Genomic DNA, 22,989 nt, shown 5'->3' with positions numbered 1-22,989 from the left:
GGTTGCGTCTGGGTTGCGTATCACTGCACGGTGAACACCGTGCATCTACCCTCCTAAAAATTCCATCAGATAAATGCTCTTTAACCTATTATCGTAGGATTAATCGTTTGTGAGAAACTTTGTACTGTTATGCGACATCTGTTAACATATTTGGCAATCTCATACATTCCATACATATATATATATACACATATATACATATATCTACATGATACACACACACATATATATATATAATTATTTATCTATATTTTATATGTGTGTATAAAAATATTTTATTAAAATTTTTTTTCTATTAAAAGGAAAGGAAAGATATATAAATATATATAATATATATATATAATTATTTAAAATTATATAAAATATGGAATAAAATATTAATTTTATTCAATTTATTACAACAAGTTTTTTATGGATTGTTATTTCGTGATTTTTTTTCTTATTCTTTTTTTGTTCTTCTTTTTTTGTTATCATTATCACATAACAAATAATAATAGGAAAGAAACCAGGAATAAATTATACCTATCGCACAATAAATGGAAATAAGAGCTAAGGGTAAAAATGGTAGATTATCACTAAAAAAATGTTTATGTAGTACTGACTCATAAACAGCTATCAGTGGGAGAAGTTTTATATACAAAAGTTCATGTAAATACAAAAGAGGTTTTTTAAATTGATATTGTAATATTAAATTGGTTGAAAATATATGTAATATTAATAATAATAATTTCAAGGGGGTTAAATTATCTGGATAAAGCAAAGGTAAAAGTGAAGTGTATCCTGCACTACTTAGGATTATGTAAATGCGAGCATCGTTAATATCCACCGTGGCAAGAACACTGCAACAGAAACATCAATTTTTAATTACTTATTTTAATTTTACTTGTAATTGCAGCAAAAATATTTTTTTACCATAATGGTACAATTGCAGTCAAAATAGCTTTTTCATGTACGTGCCAGCCAAATATAAAAGATGTTAAAGCACAAAGGACCAAGCATCGAACAAAATGTTTTGAAGTAATTGCAGATTTTTTGCATAATAAAATATACAAAGCAGGCTGAAAGATTATATTATAAATACATTTCGTTATTAAACAAACTTTTATTTTGAATTATGAATATTTCGTTTTGTAGAAATATTAAATCTAAACTTACAAGCATTCCTACAAATGTGAGTATAAATGTAATAATGGGTCTAGGTGTTGGTAAAACAATAAATATTTCTTCTTGTACTAAACCTCCAGTCATTACAGCAGATTTAACTATTTTTATCCATCCTAAATATTTCCAAATTATAGATAATATCTTATCTGTGGTAATATACAAAGCCCATCCATTCGCTGCCCAATATGCATGAACTAAACCTCTTTTAAAAGGGAATAGTCGAGAGATAATCTATATTAAAATATTAATTTTTAAATATATCAAATAAACCTTTGTGTGTAGAGATAACATTATTCTTACTTGTGGTAATTGATTTATAAATGGTCCAAATGAGAGTATCAAAATAGTGGCAATTATTGTTGCTAATATAAAAATCCTTTTAAAAAATTGACCATTGTTTATACAATATGATTTTAGTAGCCAAACTATATATGCTGGTGCTACATATAAATAAATATGTTTAAGATTTAATAATATAGCAAAACAAGCAGCTCCTTGCAACATAGATACCTACAAGTTGTTATCATTAATAATTAATCTACTATTAACATAATGCCATTTATAATTTACCTGATTCCAAGTTTTTGAAACTTTAGCAATTGACAATAATAAGAAGCCTAATAGAAATCCATTATATTGAAAATGTATATGGTCCACAATCAGTAATCCTATATTGCATAATGATAGAAATATAAAAATGCAGTAACTGTTATAAGATTTATAAAATACTTCCCCTAATCTATAACAATATTATATCATTTATTACTTATGTTTGGGTTAACTACTTGAAAATTTAATATATAGTATACCTACTCTCTTATGCCATAAGCAAACATAATATCACTAAGTATAACTGTAGTTCTTTGGAAATAGATAGTGGTAGGTGAAGCATAGTTCAAATTATCGATTTTGAGCATTTCTTTATCAAATAAACAGGCTACCTGACTAAGAGCATATTCAAACCATGCAAAAAACGGTGGATAGTCTAATGTCCATTGAGATTTGGCATTAATATACCATTCCTTAATAGGTAAACTATATGTTATAGCCAACCAATTACGGTGTACTTCAAAATCAGTAGAATAACTGAAAATGAATTAAATCATAAGAGTTTGTGATAAAGTAAACATATATATATATATATCATAGATAAAGTAGATATATATCAATAATAATATATAAGTGAATCAATTATAATTACTAGCATAATAAAAGAGTAAAATAAATCAGTCGTTTAAATAATTTTTACAAAACTACCTACTAACAAGGAATTAATAACGCCTTGATACATGTTATTAAAGCAAATGTACGTAAGAGTACTTTATCCATATTCCATTTTCCATTAAATTGTTCTTTTTTGTTCACTTCTTTCGAATTAAAAATACTATCAGTTTTAGTACCAGTCATCTTGTGAACCTGTAAATATCTTTATTTTTTTAACGATAAGAAGCAATAGCGGTAAATATATGTTGTGTTTATAATATATACCCCAAGAATTACATATAGTGACGTTAAAGCCAGTATTATTGTACACCTATAATATCGACCGGTATAGACACATGATTAGTATCTATATAATATTATCGCAAATGTATTGATTTCAAAATATACAAATTAATAAATGAATATAAAAAATAATAAATTAATTATTACATTATTAAAAAACAATAAGTACCGTTGAATTTTTAATAAGAATCTCGTTTAATCGATTTAATTATTTTCCATATGATCTTGAAACTACATTATCGATAGGGAAAATATTATCTTAGAAATAGTTTCGTGAAAGACCGCCCGCTTCTTCTTGGCGCTCATGATTCTGTTAAACGACGTTGATTGGCTTTCGGCTAGCAACGTTCATTACTCTTCTGGGAAGTTTCGAGAACGGTTCCGAACGGTAATATTGGTGGGAGAGCTACGCGTTACCACAGTTTCTTTAAATCTATTGCACAGTCGGAGAGGACGTGTTGCACTGCGAGTACGCTTCCACGAACGACTTTTCTGCTGACACAGGTAAGAAAAGAATACAACGGTATCCTTGTATAGGATAAATATATTTTCAGTCTACGAATTCACGCTATCGATCAGGATAAACATATATTTTTCTCCTTCGAAGAAACATTCTCATGGAAAAGAATAGGAAATAGATCGAATAGTCGAGATTTTTCTTTGCGAATATACATCGTCTTTCGCCTCGCGAAATTGCTTCGTAATGGTTCTCGAACTAGTACTACGGGAAAGAGGGAGAGAGAGAGATAGAGAGAGAGAGAGAGATAGAATATAGAAAAAATATAATTGATCATACGAATATCGCGTGATAGTTTTCTAAATACAATATATAACAAAAATAATGCCTTAGAAAACGATGAAACATAAATATAAAAATTTTCATAGATTTTCAAGCCAAGTTTGATAGAATTCCCATGGTCGAGCGTGCCTTTTAGCGTCCTGCGAGTTCATCGAAAAATGGTGGATATTCTTGCGAGAGTCTCTACGTCAAATCAGTATCGAACGAATTTGCGAATCGTCGGTAAGGTTCGTGCATATGACTGATCGCATGCGCGCCTGCGTGTCTCTTCATAGGAATCGTTATTTTCGTCGGACGATACAAAATGTTTTAATCTATAATCGAATAATTTAACCTTAAATTCGCATCAATTTCTTTTTCTTTTTTTTTCCTCTTTTATCTAGTGATATAAACTTATAACGCGCCTGTGTGTTTCTTTGTCTCTCTTTTTCTCTCCCTCTTCCCTTTCCCCTCTCCTTACCTCTCCCTCTTCCTTCCCCTTCCTTCTCTCCCTCTCTCTTTTCCTCTTGCCCTCACCCTGTTTCTCACTCTCTCTCACTCATTCGTATCGAAGCGCTGCTTCCTTCACATCGTTCGTTGGCTGGTCTATGAAAAGCGTTGGAGGAAAAAGAAGGTTCTGGAAAACGTAAAATCTCTCTTTGTTTCTATTATTAATATTTAAATATATTCATTACTGCGCATTTAGTGATGCACATTTTAATTATCTATTTCGCGTTCGTTATATTATTTTAGCACGCTAGCTTTCCTCGGTCGCCATTTTGAAATCAGATTTGTTGGATCGTCCACATGGACAGCGTGTAGTTGCTAGATATTTCTATTGGTAGGAAAATCGTACATTAGTGGTTCTTTTCTTTTCTTTTCTTTTTTCCCCCCACGTTTATTTCTATCAAACACACTTTGTTGCCGTCCATTCTGACGTGTCGTCATCGTAACGACGTCAACTTATCGTGCTGTTTCACTTTTTCTCTACTTTATCGGATTGCGAAGCCTAGTAATTACGCGAACAGATTAAATATACTTCGTTTATTGTATATTTCGAAGTAGCTCTCCTTGATTTCGAATTGTTTGTTTATCAAGGATCAAGTGTATTCATTCCTGTTCGTTTAATCATCTTTATACATTGAAATCTTAATTTATTTATTTATTTATTTATTTATTTATTTTATTTATTTTTTCTCGAGCAAAGCTCAAGGTTAGAATTTTGAAACCTGTTTGATTTATTTTTATAAAAATCTTACAAGTTGATACAGTAAGTTTCAAGGATTTCCTTGAATGCCGCTCAAAGTGATCGTTATTTAACTATTGTATGAGTTTATAAGATTCTATGTCCAAGGTCGTCGTGTTAGAGTTCTTACATATTCTCTGCTGTACATTTTAATTTTTTGAGAGATATACTGATTTTTTATTAATTCACGTTGGTAATTTATTGAATCTGTTCATCGTACAAATTATCTTTTGAAGTTGGACGCAAGTAAAGAATTAACTATTTTTGTTAAATGATTATTAAATTGATTCATAAATGGCTGAATTAATGTTTGATAATCGTTATAATTTCCTAGTAGAATTTTTGCGAGAGAAGTACATCTAATAAACATGATATATATTTAATAAACGTTTGAATCTTATTAAATTATTATATTATTGTTTTCTAGCAGGAACAGTTGTGTAATACTTCACGCTTATTGATAATTATATCGAAGAACTTTATTCGATCAAAATGGTAAAGGAAACTACCTTTTATGATGTCTTGGGTGTGAAGCCCGATTGTTCACCAGAAGATCTAAAGAAAGCGTACAGAAAACTTGCGCTCAAGTATCATCCTGATAAAAATCCTAATGAAGGCGAAAGGGTTATTATCTATTTCTTTATACTTGACTTTTTTTTTTTTTTTTTTTTTTTTTTGGAAAATTACTTGAATCTTATTAAATTTCCATAGAATATTTTATGTCCGTGTTAAAAGGAATAACCTTCAATCGTATTTCAGTTCAAACAAATCTCTCAAGCCTATGAGGTTTTATCAAACCCAGAAAAGAAACGCATTTATGATCAAGGTGGTGAACAAGCCTTGAAAGAAGGTGGAATGGGAGGAAATGGCTTCTCTTCTCCTATGGATATCTTTGATATGTTCTTCGGTGGAGCTTTCGGTGGTAGAGGTGGTAGAAGGAGGGAACGAAAAGGCCAAGATGTCATACATCAGCTCTCTGTATCGTTGGAAGAGCTTTATAATGGAACTGTTCGCAAATTAGCATTACAAAAAAATGTCATTTGTGATAAATGTGAAGGTAAATTGATTAAAGTGATGGTACGTTACATTTATTTGATTAAAGTTATGTTCTTTAACGTTCTTGTATTTTATGCTTAGGTATCGGTGGGAAAAAAGGTTCTGTAGAACAATGCACATCATGCCATGGAAGTGGCATGCAGGTACAGATACAACAGTTAGGCCCAGGAATGTTACAACATATGCAAACGATGTGCTCCGAGTGTAAAGGTCAGGGTGAGCGCATCAATCCGCGTGATCGTTGTAAGCAATGTGTGGGAAGAAAAACAATGAGAGACAGGAAAATTTTGGAGGTACACGTTGACCCAGGTATGATGGATGGACAAAAAATAGTTTTCAGTGGCGAAGGAGACCAAGAGCCGGAACTAGAAGCGGGCGATATCGTTATTCTTTTGGAAGAAAAAGAACATGATGTATTCAAGTAAGTAATTGGTCATAATTTTGATTTTAACATTCCACACGAATCTTTCGATTAATTCTACGTTTAATTTTGCTAATTTTCCAAATTTTAGACGATCGCGAAATGATTTAGTAATGCGAATGCATTTAGAACTAGTGGAAGCACTTTGTGGTTTCCAAAAAATTATTCGTACCTTGGATGGTAGAGATTTGGTCATCACTTCTCTTCCTGGTACGGTAACGAAGCATGGTGACGTTAAGTGTGTCGTAAACGAGGGTATGCCAATTCACAAAGATCCATTCACGCACGGCAAACTTATCATTCAATTTGTTGTGAATTTTCCTAAATCTATTAATCCAACTGTAATTCCAACTCTCGAACAATGTTTACCTATGAGGGAGGAAGTTTTAATTCCGGATGGAGCCGAGGAGGTTCTCCTTACCGATTTGGACCCTGAACAGGAACACAGGCGGAGAGACCAACGACCAGCGTATGAGGAAGATCAGGGAGGTCCATCACGGGTCCAATGTGCCACGCACTAAACTTAGTTACTCAGATCTTAATAAACATGGCCACTTTCTCATTTCTAACTATTGTCCCATTCGTTCGATTCTGAGTCATACATAATAAAATGAAAAAGAATATACGACGGATATTAAGAATGAGAGTATCCTTCGACCGCAGTGAAAAAGAATTAAAATATAATCGATATTTGAATATGCGCACGGCCGTAAAAGAACAACGTTTATAAAACAACAAATCATGGACTAACATGGGCGTGTCATCGAGATACATTCAATGTTTTATTTATCCGTCATACAATAAATATCAAGGCATTGTACATTTTCGAAAACAATGCTAACTCGAATCCGGTAGTAATGCTTACTGTAGGTAATCGCTAATGAAGTATACTTATCACTAAATGGAACGATAAAAGAAAGTAAACAGTAATGATTTAATATAACATTGCATTAAATTAGTCATAAATCAATATGTAACTCGTCGCAAAGTGTTGTAACATCCAACTTCCGAAATAATCTCTGAATCTTTTTTCTGCAATCAGACGTTTAGTGGCTCTCATTTAGATATCGGTAAACATAATAACGTTACGATCACATGATGATATTAATCAGGGATGGGCAATTTTTCCACCACGGGTCATACAGTCCTCGTCATTGATCAATCGGTTCCTCTCCTCACTATTTGAATTAATTAACCACTTCATACTTAAAAACAAAAATTGTGCAGCTTACAGGGTACGATGGTAATTGTTAAATAGTGGGGATCGGCTTCTTCCATCTTACCGGAACTGGCAAGTAGGACTTAAAGCCGCATGCGATCCGCGGATCGTTGTCCATCCCTGTTATAAATCATATAAATGATTTGTATTGAAACATGTAAAATCCGTGCTGTTCGTTTATTATCATTAATTATTCACGATTCATGAGTCTGATCTGTTTGTAATTATGTCTGTCTCGGTACGAAATAATAAAGTGTCGTCATAGCAAAGTTTATCGCTAGATGCGATAATATATTGAGATGTGATGCCAAAAAATCACAGAAAACAGCTTACAGTAATAATAATGGGACATTATTCCATATAAATAGTATTTCAATTTATGCGTCTCTGAGAAAGCTCGTAATCTAAGAAGGAAAGAAAATAAAAACTTGCGGGGGGAAAGAGAAAGAGGCAGCAATGAATCACGTTCCTGTATGTGTGGACAAATGCGCGTATTGCAAAACTTTTTATTTGTGTAATTTCGTGACATTATTTCTAATATCGTATATTTATAAGAATAATCAATACTTAGACGCAGAAGACCTAAAGTATCTGTTTCTTTTCGATGGATATTAAAATACAATTGGTTTTAAAAGGCGTGTCAATATTTTTGACTCCTTGATTGATGTATCGTATTGTGATTCTCTAAATTTTTTATTCGCGTCTATTAAGTTTATAAACATAACTTGAGAGAGAGAGAGAAAGAGAGAGAAATGTGCGGAAATGACTAACTTATTTGTATAATTTAAAAATGGACGTGCGCGCTTTGTGTCACCGATTTTATTACGAGGAGAAATAAAGTTGCAGAAAAATTGTTCTCTTTCGATTATTGTATCGTAACATCGATGTCGAACGAAAGAAAAAAAAAAAAAAGAATGGTAAAAAAAAATTGGTCGACTATTTTCGTCCGATCGCGCAGCAATTTTTGCAGTATGCAATGTCTTCTTCACAATTAGCATAATCCATGAAGCAAGCATTCGTACCACAAGCGTTGAAATACAACTTAAATACATTCGCGTAAATTTATGACACGCAAAAGTATTTATCACTTCACGGTCGTATACTACAGTAAGCTATAACTATAAAGATTTGCAAATGAATAGTCGCATATTTCTTGTAACCTTATTTATTATAGACAAATTGGTGATTAGTCATTTTTTGAGGCATCTGAATAAATTGGACGAAGCATAACGTATAATAAGTAACGAATTCGTTTGCGTTTGCTACATTCTTCACCTAATTTCCTTAAACCTTCAAGACGTTTCAAGCGAATCGTATACGAGAAAAAGAAATTTCACCGAAGTACGTGACTTTCGATCGTACAATAACGTTAATTCGCGTTCGAATTTTAGCGGTACACGTCACGTGGTATTGAGACGAAATAATAGTTCGAAGATGTACGAAGAGGAGGATAGATGGCGACGCGATCGCGGGTCAACGTTTTTACGATGTATCGTAAGATTGGAGCAAGCGGCCGCCAAGAGGCAGCCGCCGAGATGCCGCAAAGGTTTCTGGGTATGCGGAGGGAGCCATATTTTTTCAATATCAGTTACGCGAAAACAGCGTACGTATAGCATCCGCGGAATGGAATCACGATCGTCGTCCTGCTCCGAGAGCGCGTCCCTTGGTGAAAAGTGATAAGGAGGGTGGGTCGACAACGAACAAGCGTCAAGGACGATTCCATACCGACTGTGATATCTATATATACTATCTATCTATCTATATATATATACACACACACATATATGTATATGTATGTATATGTATGAAATATATATACAAGTGTGTAGATATATCCTATGTATCGTGACCGGATCGAAGTAGAAGGAAGAAACATAAAATGGCAACGTAACAACGTGAGAGGGAAAGATATAAAAAAGAGAAAAAAGAGGAAAGGGAGAGAAACACGCAAGCACGCGATCGAGAAGTAAGATAGAAATAAGGTAGAAGAGGGTAGGAAGTAAAATCGAGGAGTGCTGCTGCTGCTATAGCCGCGCAGGTGTTCTCGAATCCGTGGAAGAAGAGGGTTAGTTAAGTTAACCCGAGGCTCTCGTGGTAGCGCGCTCGCGGTGGTAGTGGTGGTAAAATAGTGGCGGTGGTGGAACCGGGTGGTATTGGTGGTGGTGGTGGTTCGCAGTGCCGGTGGTGGAAGTGAAGGAGGAGAAGAAAGACGAGGAGGAGGAGGAAGAGGAGGAGGAGGAGGAGGAGGAGGAGGAAGAAGAAGAGGAGGAGGAGGAAGAAGAAGAGAAGGAGGAGGAGGTGGTGGTGGTGGTGGTGGTGGTGGTGCTGCCGCTGCTCCGCTGCTGCTGCTACGACAATGACACAGCGTCATAACACGATGTTCGTCCGGCCGTGCGATTTAACGTAAAACAAGCGGCGTTCTGTGTTCATCGAGAACCTGCCTTCCTTTTCTCTCTCTCTCTCTCCCCCCGCCCCGCCCCGTTCCCCGTTCTGCTTAGCAGCGAGCGATCAAGCGAGCGTTCTATGTGGAGTCGCGCGAGGGAATGATCTACGTCGTTTCGTGTACGCTGACGTGGAAGGGATAAGAGAGGAAGAGTGAGAGAGAGAGAGAGAGAGAGAGAGAGAGAGTAAGGAGGAGAAGGAGAAGGAGGATCGGAAGAAGAAGGGAGACAAGGAGCGAGGAAGAAGCAGAAGAAGAAGAAGAAGAGGGGAGAGCCTCCTTTCTCGATGCGGAGAGCGGTTTCTCTCGTTTCCCGTGACAGTGGGCCACGATGACACGAACGAGTGTCGTTCGTTCGTTGGACGAGTAGTAGCAGCGGCAGCAGCGGCAGCAGTAGCAGCAGCAGCAGCAGCAGCAGCAGCAGCAGGCAGTAGCAGTAGCAGCAGCAAAGCAACGGCAACAGTAGCAGCGACATTACTAGTAGTAATAGTAGAAGTAATAGTAATAACAGTAGTGTGACCAGTTGTGTTAAGTGGTCGGCTTGTGTGTGAAACGGTACGATATCGTAAAGCCGGCTCGCAGCTAGTAGTTCGATTTGAAGGTTGCCAGTTATAGTTTCGTTGGAAGGGAGTGATATTATACTTGTATATCCGGATATATACATACATATACATATATATATATATATACACATATATATATATATACATGTAGTCAACGCACGCGTCTGTCAGTACGAAGAGGCGTCCTTCACGATCGAGGTCGCTACGATCGGTCGTGTCGTGTCTGTTCGTTCATCGCCGGTCATCGATATCAAGGCAAGATCGCGCGCTTTCGTTCGACGAGAAAAAGAGAGACACAGTGAGTCGGGAGACGATACGCCACACGGCCTTGGGAACCGGCCGAGGCGTAGTAGTCTCTCGCGCGCGCGTCTTTTCGCAGCAGCGTACGCAAGCTCGTCATTTACCGGTAGAGAGTGAGAGAGATAGAGAGAGAGAGAGAGAGAGAGAGAGAGAGAGCGTGTGTGTGAGAGAGAGTGAGAGAGAGAGAGGGGGGAATAGAGAGAGATAGAAATAAAGAGAGCGTGCGCGCGTCCTAGCCGGCACAGCTACTACAGAATTTAGCTCACATTAGACGAGGTGACATGGAAATTTCTATCGTCTTTTCTTCGTCCTCTTCGTTCGACGCGGTGCGCGAGTGTCCACCGTTACATTTCGAATTGTGGTCGATCGATCGATTAGTATCGAAATCGTTAATGGATTTCCTATGAATAAACAAACAAGTGTTAAGGGAAGAACACGTTTCCTTCTTCACGACTTTGAATGATGTATCTGATGTAAGACAGAAAGATAGTATAGAGAGAAAAAGAGAGCGAGAGAGAGAGAGACAGACAGATAGACAGACATAGAGAGAGAGAGAGAGAGAGAGAGAGAGAGAGGGAGAGAGAAGAAAAAAGTTAGCACGCGTGTGTTCGTGCAAGTGCGATCGCGTTGTAATCCTACGAAAGCTAATATCAAATCGATCGTCCTGGATATCGTCGCGTGGACCGGTAACTCTTCCGCCGAGGATGTCGTGCTACGACGACGGCCGCTCCGATAGCACGAGCAGCAGTAGCAGCAGCAGAAGCAGCAGCAGTAGTAGCGGTAGTAGTGGTAACGGTAACACCGGCAGTAGCAGCGGTGGCAGTGGCACCAGTGGCAACAACAGCAAGAACAGTAGTAACAGCAGCAGAAGCAGCGGTAGCAATAATAAGAAAAATAATAGCGAAGAGAGTAGAAGACTCGTGACGTGGAAGATAAGCGAAGTGGGTAGTATCGTTACTCGTCGGGTGCCGGTCGTAAAGGCGTGATCGTTTCTTTTCCGACGGAGGATGCTTCAGAGCGACAACAACGACAACCTGCTGGTGGTATCTAAACGTAGGCGTGCGCCGTGCGTTCCAGTGATGTCGGGGTTCCTTGCAGCGCCGCTGGACCTGGACCATGGCCGGCAAGCCTGAGCAGCAGCCGTCCACGCACCCTGCTCCCCCGAACCACGATCATCATCATCATCAACAGAAACAGCAGCAACAACAACAACAGCAGCAGCAGCACCAGCAGCAGCAGCAGCAGCAGCAGCTTCAGCTTCAACAACAGCACCCGCAGTATCAGCAACAGCAGCAACAACATCCTCAAAATCCGCAGCATCAACAGCAACAAAGCAACAATAATAACAACGGCGGTGGTGGCAGCGTTCTGGTCTACGTTTCGGGGGAGAACTTTGCTTACGCCACGGCGGTGGGTGGTCAAAATGCCGCCGCCACAGCCGCCGCCACGGCCGTCGCGACGACCACGGCCGGCTATCGGCTATCATCGCCGAGGCATCAGCCGGCGACGGCTTACGTTGCCGGTGGTGTCATTCCGACGCAACTTCCGACGGCGGCTACTTGCTTTCCCGCCAAAACCGCCAACTCGGCTGCCGCCGCCGCCGCCGCCACCGTCGCCGCCACCACCACCACCACTGCTATCACCACCACCACCACCATCGCTACCACCACCACCACCACCGTCGTTGCCGTCGATCGTGCTCGGACGAATTTGAAAAGGTCTAACGATCAACATGCCGTTTCGGTAACGACGACGACCACGTCCGCGATAACGACGACAGGGAACACGGCAACGACGACAGTAGTAGCGACGAGCGATGCTCGAAGGGATCAAGCGAGGTCGTCGAACGACGAGGAGGATGATTACGTCGGTGGTATCGTCTACGGAAGGACTCAAGTCGTCGCTGGTAGAATACTGGGCAATGAGTATTCCCAGGAAGCCGGTAGACGAGCTAGCAAGGACGATACGAGCCTCAAGATGTATCCATCCCATCGCTACAACAACGCAGCGAACAGCAACGTCGTTGCTGGTGCTTCTGCCGCCGTTGTTGTCGGTTCTGGTGGTAACGCTGTCAACAGGATTGGCTTGCTCGAGAGCAACGAGGCTCGAGTGACGCGTTTTGTGCGACAACAGACGAGCGACGTCGGTGTTGTCGACAGAAGAGACGATAAAGTTAGGCAACAGCAGCAACAGCAACAACAGGATGGATATGACGGGCAGACTGGATCTTCCTTGTCCGGTGATTCGGTGAGGTCAGACATCGGTGAATCGTCGACGTACAGCAGTCTCAGCAGTCCGGAGAGTCAGAGTCAAACGTCCTCGCACGACGGCTCGAACAACGTGACGATGAATGGTGCGGTAGGAGGTGGTGCTTGTAGTAGTGCTAGTAGTGCTTCTTCTGGTGCGGGTGGTGCAAGTGGTGCGTGCGTGCAGCAACAGCAGCAGCAGCAGCAACAACAACAACAGCAATCGACGCGATCATCCTCAACGACGAGGCTCGCGGTTGCGAACAGCAACAACAACGAGAACGGTGCTAACGCGCAGCACAATGTTGTGCTCACGATGAACGGTAATGCGGTGCTCGCGCAACAACACCAGCAGCAACAGCAGCACTCTGTCACGGTGCCACGTGGATGGAAGAGGATATGCGCCAACGGAGTCATCATTTATATCAGGTCAGTGCTTTCTTTTATTTTCTTTTTTTCTTTTCTATTTTTTTTCTTTTTCATTCTCTTTTTTTTTTTATTTTGTCCCTCCGCCGAGTCTATTACGTGGCCGCTCCACGTTGAGTCATCCCAAATCTTTCCTTTCGAATGTTACGAACGTGAAAGAGGGCTAAGGGGGAACCGTCCTTGTTGGAAGTAAAAAGCATGTGTACGGGCGCAGGTCTCGTCGCTCAAACGGGTTTATCCAGAATCGCTTCAGCCGGCTCTAAAAAAAGGTTTCCTCGAGCGTCCCCTTTCCTCTCCTCCTTTTCATCCCTTGTACCTCTTCTCCCTTCTTCTCGCTTCCCTTTGTAGTCCTTTTCACCGTCAGCCTGAAAAACACGAATTTTCTGCGAGTGACGGACGAAGGATAGTTGTTTCCCTTTCTCTCTCTCTCTCTCTCTCTCTCTCTCTCTCTCTCTCTCTCTCTCTCTCTCTCTCTCTCTTTCGCGTTCGCGCGCCCTTCCCATCAGAACTAAAGAACGAGAAGGCGTCTTCCTTTCGAACCCTCATTGTACTTTTATAGTTCCTTTTTCTAGAAGATCCGTTCGGGGGATGTTTTTGACTCTTTCGTGCCGTTTCCACGGCCACGTTTCCTTTCATCGAGATAGCACGCACGTTCTACGCCATTCGTGTGAAGAAGAAACCTCTCTTCTCCTCTTCGTCTCTTTCTCTTTCTTGTTTCTTTATCTTTTTCTCTCGTTTCTCAGACGTCTTTTTTCGGACGAACGTGAGTTTCATAAATTAAAATAAGTAGTGAGAGGCGCGAGGGAGGAGGCGTAGGAAGAGGAAGAGGATGGGGATGAGGATGAGGATAAGGAGGAGCTGGAGAGGAAGAGAAGGAGAAGGGAGAACTTTCGGACGACGATGAACACTACGTTTGGCAAATCTTCGAGTATGTTCGATGAAGAGAAAGTCGTAGAAAAGTTGACGAAGAGAAAGTTATAGATCGAATTCTTCCACTCGTATGCATATATACTATGTGTAATTCGTATAGAAATCTTCTTTCTCTTTCTTTCTTTTTTTTTTCTTTTGTTTCTTTTACATCCTCGAGGTTACTCCGAGAGAAGTGATATATTTTACCAAGAAAGTAAAGTGTATAATCTATTTGTAATATATTAAAAAAAAAAAAGAAAAAGAAAAAGAAAAATCGATCGCGTTTTATTGCGTAAATTTACGTGTTGTATTCCTCGCTTTTTTTTTTTTTTTTGAGGGAATGAAGAACTGTAGACGAAAGATGGTTTCTTCTCTTTCTCTCTCTTTCTTTCTATTTTTCGAAAATCTTGTCCGATGTGGAATGGTTTGCGAAAAGCGTCGATGAAGCTCTATATAGGAACGACAAACGCGTAATACGATTTTGCACGGATCACGAGAGATCCACCTCATGCCGAGGGAAAGAGGCCCTATCCTTTTCCTTTTGTATATACGAAAGAAACGAGTAGGTATATATATATTTCTTTTTTGCTTTTCTTTTCCGAGGTTCCACGAAACAGCAAAGGGCAACGTCTCGTGGCCAGCGCTCGTAATCGAGGACCGACCAGTCTGACCTGGCCCGTCTGAAAACCTCGTTAAAACGATCCTTTCCGGACTCTCTCCCTCTCTCTCTTTCTTTCTGTTAGGAGTCACGGTTTAAATGACGTTTAAAGGGCCCCGGCAAACAATGCTCGCCCTCGTAACACAGACTGACCCGGTCTCGTATGGTCAAGCGTCTCTTTTCTCGCTGAATCAACGAAACGTTTTCCCTTTTTTTTTTCGTCGGCTTTTCTCGTTTCGTTCTCTTTCTTTTCTTTGCTCTTTTTTCTTTTTTTATATACATATATATGTATATATGTGCGCGTGCGTGTGTGTATGGTCTCGTTTTACACCAAATCTGGACACCAGTTCGACTCATTGTCAATTGTTAGTTTTCCAGGTCAACGTTACGCTTGAATTTTCATGTTTCCTTCAAAGATTATAATAGACTTTTGCTAAGTTCTTACTCATTCTTTCGTAAAAATCTTTTTTTCTCGTTATACAAACGCATACACATATGTTACATACATACACACAAATATATCTAATATTCGTCGTGATACGATTTCTTTTCGGCTCGATGTAATCGATTTCATATCATCGAATTCGTAATCGAATATGCATCGAAGATGCGCCGAGTAACATCCCAGGCCCATCCCGTTGGTGGTGGTGACGACCTCGAGGAGGGAATTTGCCAAAGGACAAATCGGAGCGCAACTACGAAAAGAAACGATTCCTCTTACATGCACGGAGGATCTCGAGTAATCGGCCATTCGAATCTTCGAATTTCGATGTAGGTACGCGAAATTCATTCGTGTGTGGCTTTGGTGCTCTTGTGTCGACGATTTGTCGTGAGATTATCGATCGTCATCGATCCTATCGAAACGGGGAGGAATATCGATGTGGTTTCTCTCTCTCTCTCTCTCTCTCTCTCTCTCTCTCTCTCTCTCTCTCTCTCTCTCTCTCTCTCTCTCTCTCTCTCTCTCTCTCTCTCTTGAACAGACTCGTGGACAGGAAGCGTCGGAATGGTCGGAAGGAAGGGAAAGGAATTTGGTCGAACCGCGTTGTTCGTGCGATCATTGATTTACGATGGTACGTCGTAAATACCAAGGGTGATGTACGACCATGACCATACTCCTCCATCCCTCCTCTGTCTCTCATCCCCCTGTTGTCCCTTTCCTTTCCACTCTTTCCACGCGCAGCTTCTTCCTTCTTCCTTCGTTGTCGAACGCCACTAACGTTCCTTTCACGGACCTTCTTCCTTGATTTATAATACCTATAGGCTCCTTGTCTCTTCTCTTACATACCTCCCTGCCTTTACGGACTACGGAGGCTATCAAAGTAATTCCTTCGGATGTCGCCTCAGAATTTCTTCGAATTCCGCTTCCCTCACACGCTATTATCTATCTTTCTCTCTTTATATATTTATATCGTTTCTTTTTTTCTTAATTCTTTTTTTTTTTTCCTTATTACAACGACAATCACAACAACAACAACGATGACGTATGGTCATCGCATAGCGACTCTTTTCTTTTTTTTTTTTTTATTTCCTTTTCTTTAAAATTTTTTTCATTTTATTTTATTTTATTTTATTTTATTTTATTTTTTGTTCGTTTTTGTTCATTTTCACCCACGACACTGTCTTGTACCGTCCTTATCATTATCTATTTATCCCAGTTAATAACGAATACACGACTCGTGGAGATTTTATTTTTATTTATTGTATGTATATCTACTTATAAATCATTGAATACCGGCCAGCTCCACTTTTAATCAATAATTCATTCTCTTCACTTTCCATTTTGTGAAATTAATCGTTTTGGCTCCTGACTAAGCTATAATTCAGAATTGTTTGCTCATCAATACGATAACGAATAAAATAGTAAATTGGAGCCCATCGAAGATACATAATATAAAATACAACGAATTCTCTGTATAATACAGTTTCATATAACATGATGACGCAAGAAATGATGACAAGTGTTCTAATACCACATACACATAAATGTACAATTTTATAATACAAACAAATGCATACGTAAATCGATATTTCTATAACTTATGCAACTACGTATAAAGTGGAATTTCTATCGTTAATTATTCTTACAATTGGACATAACGAAACATTTAATAACATGCTATTATTTGATTTTTACAATTTTTACTACCAACGATACATTTCTATTTCATTTTTTTTTCTACCGTTTTTCTTTTTTTCTCTTTTGTTTTTTTTTGCTTTTTCTTTTTTTTTTTTTTCTTTCGATCGTGCATTACAATTACGTGTACGAACGTATGCGTTTAACGCGCACGAACCAAACTGAATAATCGGAGCGCATTGTATAATGAGATCGCAAATAGGTCATGCAATTAAGCATGCGTACGCGTGGAATACGGCGTGCCGCGCCGGCGAGCACGTGCGAGCGGAAGGTTAAAACGCGGCATCGGCCGCAATTTCTAACGAATGTTGTACGAGCGTGCGCCACTCATGCTCGGTTACGCGCTTTCTGTTGCTTTCATCGTTTGGCGGTTCCTCTATCAGTCTAACGTAACACTCTCTCTCTTTCTCTTTCTCTTACTCTCTCACTCTCTCACTCTCTCACTCTCTCTTGTTCTATTTCTCTATCCCTCTCTGTCACATACACTCTCATACTCTCTCTTTCTCTATTTTTCTGTCTCTCTTTCCCTCACAAACACTCTCTCTTTTTCTCTTTTTCTCTTTTTCCCACTCACTCTCTTTTTTTTCTCTTCTCTCACCACACCACACCCCCATACCCACTCTTTTTTTTTTTTTATTGCTCAACATCGAGTCGATAGGCATGGTTAATTAATGTTACGAAAAAGTATATAAAATGAAAATAGAAAAAAGAAAAAAAGAGGCGAGTGGAAACGAAATGAAACCGACTAGGTTTTAAATATTTAGAGTTCGATCGGGGATTAGAGAGATTTATTCAGATATATTATACTAGATGTTTTTATATTTTGATATAGAGGAAACTATAGATCACTATGTCGTAGATGGTAGAAGAAAGATACGAGATAAGTGTGATGTATGTATGCGAATATCCTCCGTTTGTTTTTCCTCGGCAAAAGAGCGCGAGCAGACGTTTACGCGCGTGGTTTTGCCATTTATTATACCATTCATTCATGAATATATATATATATATATAACGTATATTTAATTAAATATTAATAATATATATGTGTGTCTAATATATTACTTTTTTACATAATGTAAAAAGTTAATTAATCACTTTATTATATAATTTAAAGTTTTAATGAGATATTTATTTATCTGTTATTTATAGGATCACTATTCCTAAACATTTTCAATCATATTGTAGACAAATGGTCAGTATTTATAAAGAAATATGAGTACGTAATAAAAGTGATCGATGTTACTATCGATTAATACAAAGGCTGTCAGTATTTTAATTAAAATACTTGTAAATATAACGATTCGTCAGTATTTTATAAATAGATGATCAGTATTCATTATAAATGCAGACGTAACCCAGACGCAACTCAGACGTTACCCTGTTGCAACCTTGACGCAATCCTAACGTTTAATTATTTATATCATATTATACATATATTAAGTACCGATATTTTTATATATCATTATATATTTTAATACTGATCAAAATATTTATATATACTGATCACGTATTTTACAAAGTATCTATCATTAATTGATGAAAGTACCGATCAAATAAATAAAAATGAATATCTAACGAGCAAATGTATATTTGCCCATAGTCAATATCACTTTACGATCCCTACAACTTTGTATATATAACATCATTTCTATTACTTGTTCATTTCCGTTAGATATTGAAATTTTATCAATTATTCTATTAGTTATCTGTATGTATAATTCAATTATACATCAATATTAACAATACTAATATACAATTCAAATCAGGTATAATTCGATTATTTATCAGTATTAACAATATTAATGATTACAACGTTTTTAAAAAGCATTTCTCTTTCTTTTTTTTTTTTTTTTTTCTTTGACGACTCGAAATCGTATTATCGTTTATGACGAGGAGGTAAAATTAAGGTTAGCATAGTTGAAACTGTGGGTGCTGATGTTGTCGCGGATGCGGGAGGATGACGAGAGGGAGGTGTCGTTCAGCAGTAAGAGGAGGTGGAGGAGGAGGATGAGGAAGAGGAGAGGAGAGAGGTAGGGGAGGGAGGGAGGTAGAGGGTCAGAGTACAGTAGAATGAGCGATAGTTGCGCAATCCTGCCTCCATCGCTGTCGAGCAGCGATTACGCAAACGTGATAATTAATTGCCAGTGTTCTCTGTTTAATGACTCGTCAAGTCGTTTGCTAAACACGCCAAATCGCCGCGACGTCACGAAAATCGCTATACAGGTGCATCGTTGCATGTCGGTGCTGTTAATTCCACGACGTTGGACGTTACATAATCTCGCGATTTCAAGCATTTTTAGTTATTTCTTTTTTACTCTCTCTCTCTCTCTCTCTCTCTCTCTCTCTCTCTCTCTCTCTCTCTCTCTCTCTCTCTCTCTCTCTCGCTATCCCTACCTTCCTCCCTTCTCTATTCTATTCTATTCTACTCTACTCTACTCTACTCTACTCTACTCTACTCTACTCTATCCTATTCTATTCTATTCTGTTCTATTCTATACTATTCCATTCTATTTTATTTTTCCTTTTCATATAGGTTTTCATCGATCCTGGAAATATGTATTGTTTAAGCGTCGAGCGTCGTCCCGATACTCGAATTGCCCTGTCCGTTTTCTCTCTTTCTTTCTCTCTCTCTCTTTTTTTCTTTTCTTTCCTCCTTTTTTCCCTCCAGGACCACCAAGGCTGACCTAAAAACTCTCTTACCTTTCTTTTGACCGATCTCTCTATAACGTCAAGTAAATCGAACGAACAATAAACGAAATCCTCTTCTGTCTGTTATGAAAATATGACGCGTATATAGACATCTGAGAATGTCGATGACGGGTATAGGATAAATAAGCTCGACCCGAATAATCTCGCGCTATTTTTAGGTCGTATCGATCGTAAGCGAATGAAATATTTTCTGACGGTAATCGTGTATATAATTCCTTATTTCACCGACAATTCACGTTAACTGGCTTAATCGATCTTAAGTTGTATTGTATGTATACATACGTACATATGTATTGTACATACGTACGTAACATGTCGGTTGGCGTAACGGCTAGAATCGTCTCTTACAAAACCGGATGGATATTCAGGTTCAGATTCTGGTTTGAATCCAAGCAAAAGGGTTGATCGTTGGTATACATATATATATATATATCATATTTTTTACAAGGATATTTTATTCTAATTCTAATTTCTCCAAACTGGTTGGTTCATTGTAATTTCTAACAGTATCCTTCCGATCGTTATAAAAGATACAAATACATGTATGTATCGTCTACGTATCCAACTATATAATATGAATTAATTAATGCGTAATCGCATCGTACTTATAACAATAAATCGATTAAAATTACGATTAATACGGATTGAAGTGTTTAAGATGAAATGGCGATAAAAAAAAATTGCCCAATGATGCGAAAATAAGATACGATTTTGTGGCCAGAGTCAATCTAGCAGAAGAGACACACAAGCTAAGGTACGTTTGGTTACCAACGAGAAAGGTCTCGGGAAGGTCTGAGATAAAGTCGTATTCGAAGAAATTTGTTTTCATCTTCGAATAGATGCTCTAGAAGGGCAACCTTGTTATACGGGGTCGAGGATAACAGAAATATTTGACGACCGAGCTCTCCGTAACCCAGGACGTCACGTTGTCTCTTTTCCGCTTTCAATTTATCTTGTAATTCTCTTTGTCTCTATCTATCTCTTTCTGAGATGATCTTAACTTTACCGTCTACCTATCATCTTTTATCCACGATTCCTCGGAGATTCCTCGGTAAAAATCTCCCTTCTATTCTCTGTTCGAAAGTGGAGAGGGATACTGACAGAGGTCGAGCCGGTCATGTCGATGGAAATTCCCGCGACTCGCGATTTCAGCACAATCTGCAAGCCGTTCCTCGTGTGCGTCTAATCCGAGAGGCGCGGTGAGAAGGACGGAACTCAATTCAGACTAATCTGACTCTGGCCACTTCTATCTTCGATACTGAGGGCTTCTTTTTATCAAATTTATTTGTTTTCTTCTCTTTTTTCTCTTCTCTGTTTTTCTTTTTGCTTCGTTTCTCGCTCTCTTTTCCTCTATCTTTATCTTTTCTTTTTACGGAGTATCGATCGTTTTACGAATTTAGAGAAAAGTTTAATCAAAGTCATCGGAGAGTAACAACGATCAAGAGTAATAGCGATGTAATTAAAGAAATATTAATTAATCATATCGTAGTTAACCGTAGACGATATTTTTACCAACTTTTGTATTTTTAAAGCAATCGTGAAAATAAAAACAAAAAGGGAACAAACGTTCGACGTTTTTTATGATAATAGTAAATTATACGATGTCCGGAAGAAATAAATAACGGATTAACCCTTTGACTGCAAAAGGCGTATATTCGAACGTCCGTCAATATATACGAAAGGTATATAGGTACACGTCTAATAAATCTTACTCAACATATATCTATACCCAATATTTACTATTTTACTAAACTATAGTATTGAACATATATTGATGTATATATTGCTACATGAAATATAGCAACCAATCAAATGACTAAATGCAATGAAATGTTAACGCAAACGTACGTTTTGATATACGACGAATTAGTATAACGATCTTCATTAGCCAGTTTTGACGTCGCATTAAAAGGTATTATGGAAGATCGCAAAAAGTAATCATGGACGATTAACGATGACTCATGAAGATTGATAAAATTAGAAATCGATTATGCGCTTCGATAATTTATTTGAAATTTTTCGCGTAGTTTGTAGATTATCGTAACGCAATCCGCGCGAGGACAGCTTATTATTGTTCATGAATTCCTTGAATGTTTCTTAATCATCTTACTAGGAAATAGAATTCGAACGATCCTGGTTATCACATCGATTCGATCGAATTAATTGAATTTATAGTGGTCCATAAAATTGAAACTGCGCCGACGGTGGTCGTGCATCCAGCGTACACTCGACGGGATGTATTTTTGTCGAGGCCTTGAGTCACTTTAGAGGCATTCTCTATTGAGTAATGGGCTAATTATAGTTTTCACTTGTTCAGAAACTTCTCTGCCTGGCATCGATCGCGGGAGACCGAACGAGCAGATTTCTCCGTGAAAAGCGAATTTGATTAATTTTATATATTCCCCGCATGAGAGCTCGTCGTTTACCTATCGTTCCATTTCTATCTAATCGATTTCTCTTTAGTTAACCTATTAATTTACATGAATACCGTTACTCATCCTAATTATATGTGTATGCGTATGTGTGTATATATTATATCTGTACGATGGCATCGAAATGTTATTACTTTTTCTGCTCGTTAACGTCAGCTCCGTAATCAACGTTGATTCCTTCCTATTTATTTATTTATTTATTTATTTATTTATTTATTTATTTTTATTTCTTTCTCCTTAGTTTTTCCCCCATTTTTTATGTCATCATTTTTTTATTTTTTATTTTTTTTTCGAAAATTTTCGAGCGATAAAATATCAAGTAGATATTTTTCAATCTCCCGTCAGTGGAGATCTACGTGTAGAAATACACAGCGGGAATAATTTATTACCATACCGATTGCACGCGCGGTACGGTACGATGTAACATGTTCCCGAAGAGATAGCATCGGGTATACGCACCTGGTTACTTGTATTTGGTCATCGTTGTTATGTATGTGTATATAACTCGATATATCGGCCAGGATTAAACAAAGATTCATTGAAGTCGTCGTCGTCGTCGTCGTCGTCGTCGTCGTCGTCGTCGTTATCGCAAGTCCACGACTCGTCGAAGAACTCGTTGCATTCGATGTTTCAATCGGTTTAATAATATACTATTATCGCTTACGTAAAAGGCTACTCCTTAACGAGATAAGAATCAACGGATCAACTTTTAATCGATCATTATTACAAAGTATATGCCATCTATTCGAAAATTCTGTATTACGATACGACGTTACGAACGA

The 22,989-nt window shown here is 38.3% G+C and overlaps 3 protein-coding genes across 20 annotated transcripts in view; 2 read left to right on the top strand and 1 right to left on the bottom strand.

Annotated features, from left to right (window-relative positions):
- Positions 1-399: 399 nt before the first annotated feature.
- LOC122626964 (probable dolichyl pyrophosphate Glc1Man9GlcNAc2 alpha-1,3-glucosyltransferase) lies at positions 400-2,994 on the bottom strand. Of its 6 annotated transcripts, none has more exons than XM_043807604.1 (8): positions 2,840-2,994; positions 2,426-2,580; positions 1,978-2,250; positions 1,735-1,903; positions 1,465-1,674; positions 1,156-1,395; positions 913-1,058; positions 400-839 (listed from the first exon to the last, which is right to left on the bottom strand). In XM_043807604.1, the coding sequence occupies exons 2-8, from the start codon at positions 2,569-2,571 to the stop codon at positions 440-442; spliced, it is 1,584 nt and encodes a 527-aa protein (XP_043663539.1). In that variant the 5' UTR covers positions 2,572-2,580; positions 2,840-2,994; the 3' UTR covers positions 400-439. The 6 variants fall into 6 exon arrangements, with proteins under 6 accessions (XP_043663539.1, XP_043663543.1, XP_043663538.1 ...); XM_043807608.1 differs by having other exon boundaries at positions 2,430-2,580; XM_043807603.1 differs by lacking the exon at positions 2,840-2,994 and adding an exon at positions 2,653-2,792.
- Positions 2,995-3,025: 31 nt separating this feature from the next.
- On the top strand, positions 3,026-8,638 carry LOC122626965 (dnaJ homolog subfamily A member 1). Of its 5 annotated transcripts, XM_043807613.1 has the most exons (6): positions 3,034-3,174; positions 3,556-3,691; positions 5,122-5,318; positions 5,454-5,751; positions 5,832-6,171; positions 6,263-8,638. In XM_043807613.1, exons 3-6 carry the CDS (start codon positions 5,187-5,189, stop codon positions 6,690-6,692), a joined length of 1,200 nt encoding a protein of 399 aa, XP_043663548.1. In that variant the 5' UTR covers positions 3,034-3,174; positions 3,556-3,691; positions 5,122-5,186; the 3' UTR covers positions 6,693-8,638. The 5 variants fall into 5 exon arrangements, with proteins under 5 accessions (XP_043663545.1, XP_043663548.1, XP_043663547.1 ...); XM_043807610.1 differs by lacking the exon at positions 3,556-3,691 and having other exon boundaries at positions 3,026-3,174; XM_043807612.1 differs by lacking the exon at positions 3,556-3,691 and having other exon boundaries at positions 3,037-3,174; positions 5,125-5,318.
- A 1,625-nt stretch (positions 8,639-10,263) lies between these two features.
- The window catches only part of LOC122626963 (polyhomeotic-proximal chromatin protein-like), a 229,925-nt gene continuing 217,199 nt past the window's right edge, over positions 10,264-22,989 (top strand). For 7 of the 9 annotated variants that reach the window (XM_043807594.1, XM_043807596.1, XM_043807599.1 and 4 more), the window contains exon 1: positions 10,264-13,368. In XM_043807594.1, the coding sequence (XP_043663529.1) occupies positions 11,810-13,368 (1,559 nt within the window). In that variant the 5' untranslated portion in view covers positions 10,264-11,809. The remainder of the gene's footprint in view (positions 13,369-22,989) is intronic. The other 2 variants (XM_043807601.1, XM_043807602.1) reach the window with 2 other exon arrangements.

This window comes from Vespula pensylvanica, chromosome 2, assembly GCF_014466175.1.
Source record: "Vespula pensylvanica isolate Volc-1 chromosome 2, ASM1446617v1, whole genome shotgun sequence".
Lineage (NCBI taxonomy): Eukaryota > Metazoa > Arthropoda > Insecta > Hymenoptera > Vespidae > Vespula > Vespula pensylvanica.
The sequence above is the reverse complement of the archived record's forward strand: the minus strand, read 5'-3'. Positions and strand labels throughout refer to the sequence as shown.

Excerpts from the sequence above, each read along its gene's own strand:
- LOC122626965 (XM_043807610.1), top strand. The coding sequence starts at position 5,187 with ATGGTAAAGGAAACTACCTTTTATGATGTCTTGGGTGTGAAGCCCGAT. Across the intron at positions 5,319-5,453 it reads ATCCTAATGAAGGCGAAAGG|TTCAAACAAATCTCTCAAGC; the intron begins GTTATTATCTAT and ends ATCGTATTTCAG. Across the intron at positions 5,752-5,831 it reads CATTTGTGATAAATGTGAAG|GTATCGGTGGGAAAAAAGGT; the intron begins GTAAATTGATTA and ends TTTTATGCTTAG.
- LOC122626964 (XM_043807604.1), bottom strand. The coding sequence starts at position 2,571 with ATGACTGGTACTAAAACTGATAGTATTTTTAATTCGAAAGAAGTGAAC. Across the intron at positions 1,675-1,734 it reads TTTCAAAAACTTGGAATCAG|GTATCTATGTTGCAAGGAGC; the intron begins GTAAATTATAAA and ends AACAACTTGTAG. Across the intron at positions 840-912 it reads ACTGCAATTGTACCATTATG|TGTTCTTGCCACGGTGGATA; the intron begins GTAAAAAAATAT and ends TTTCTGTTGCAG.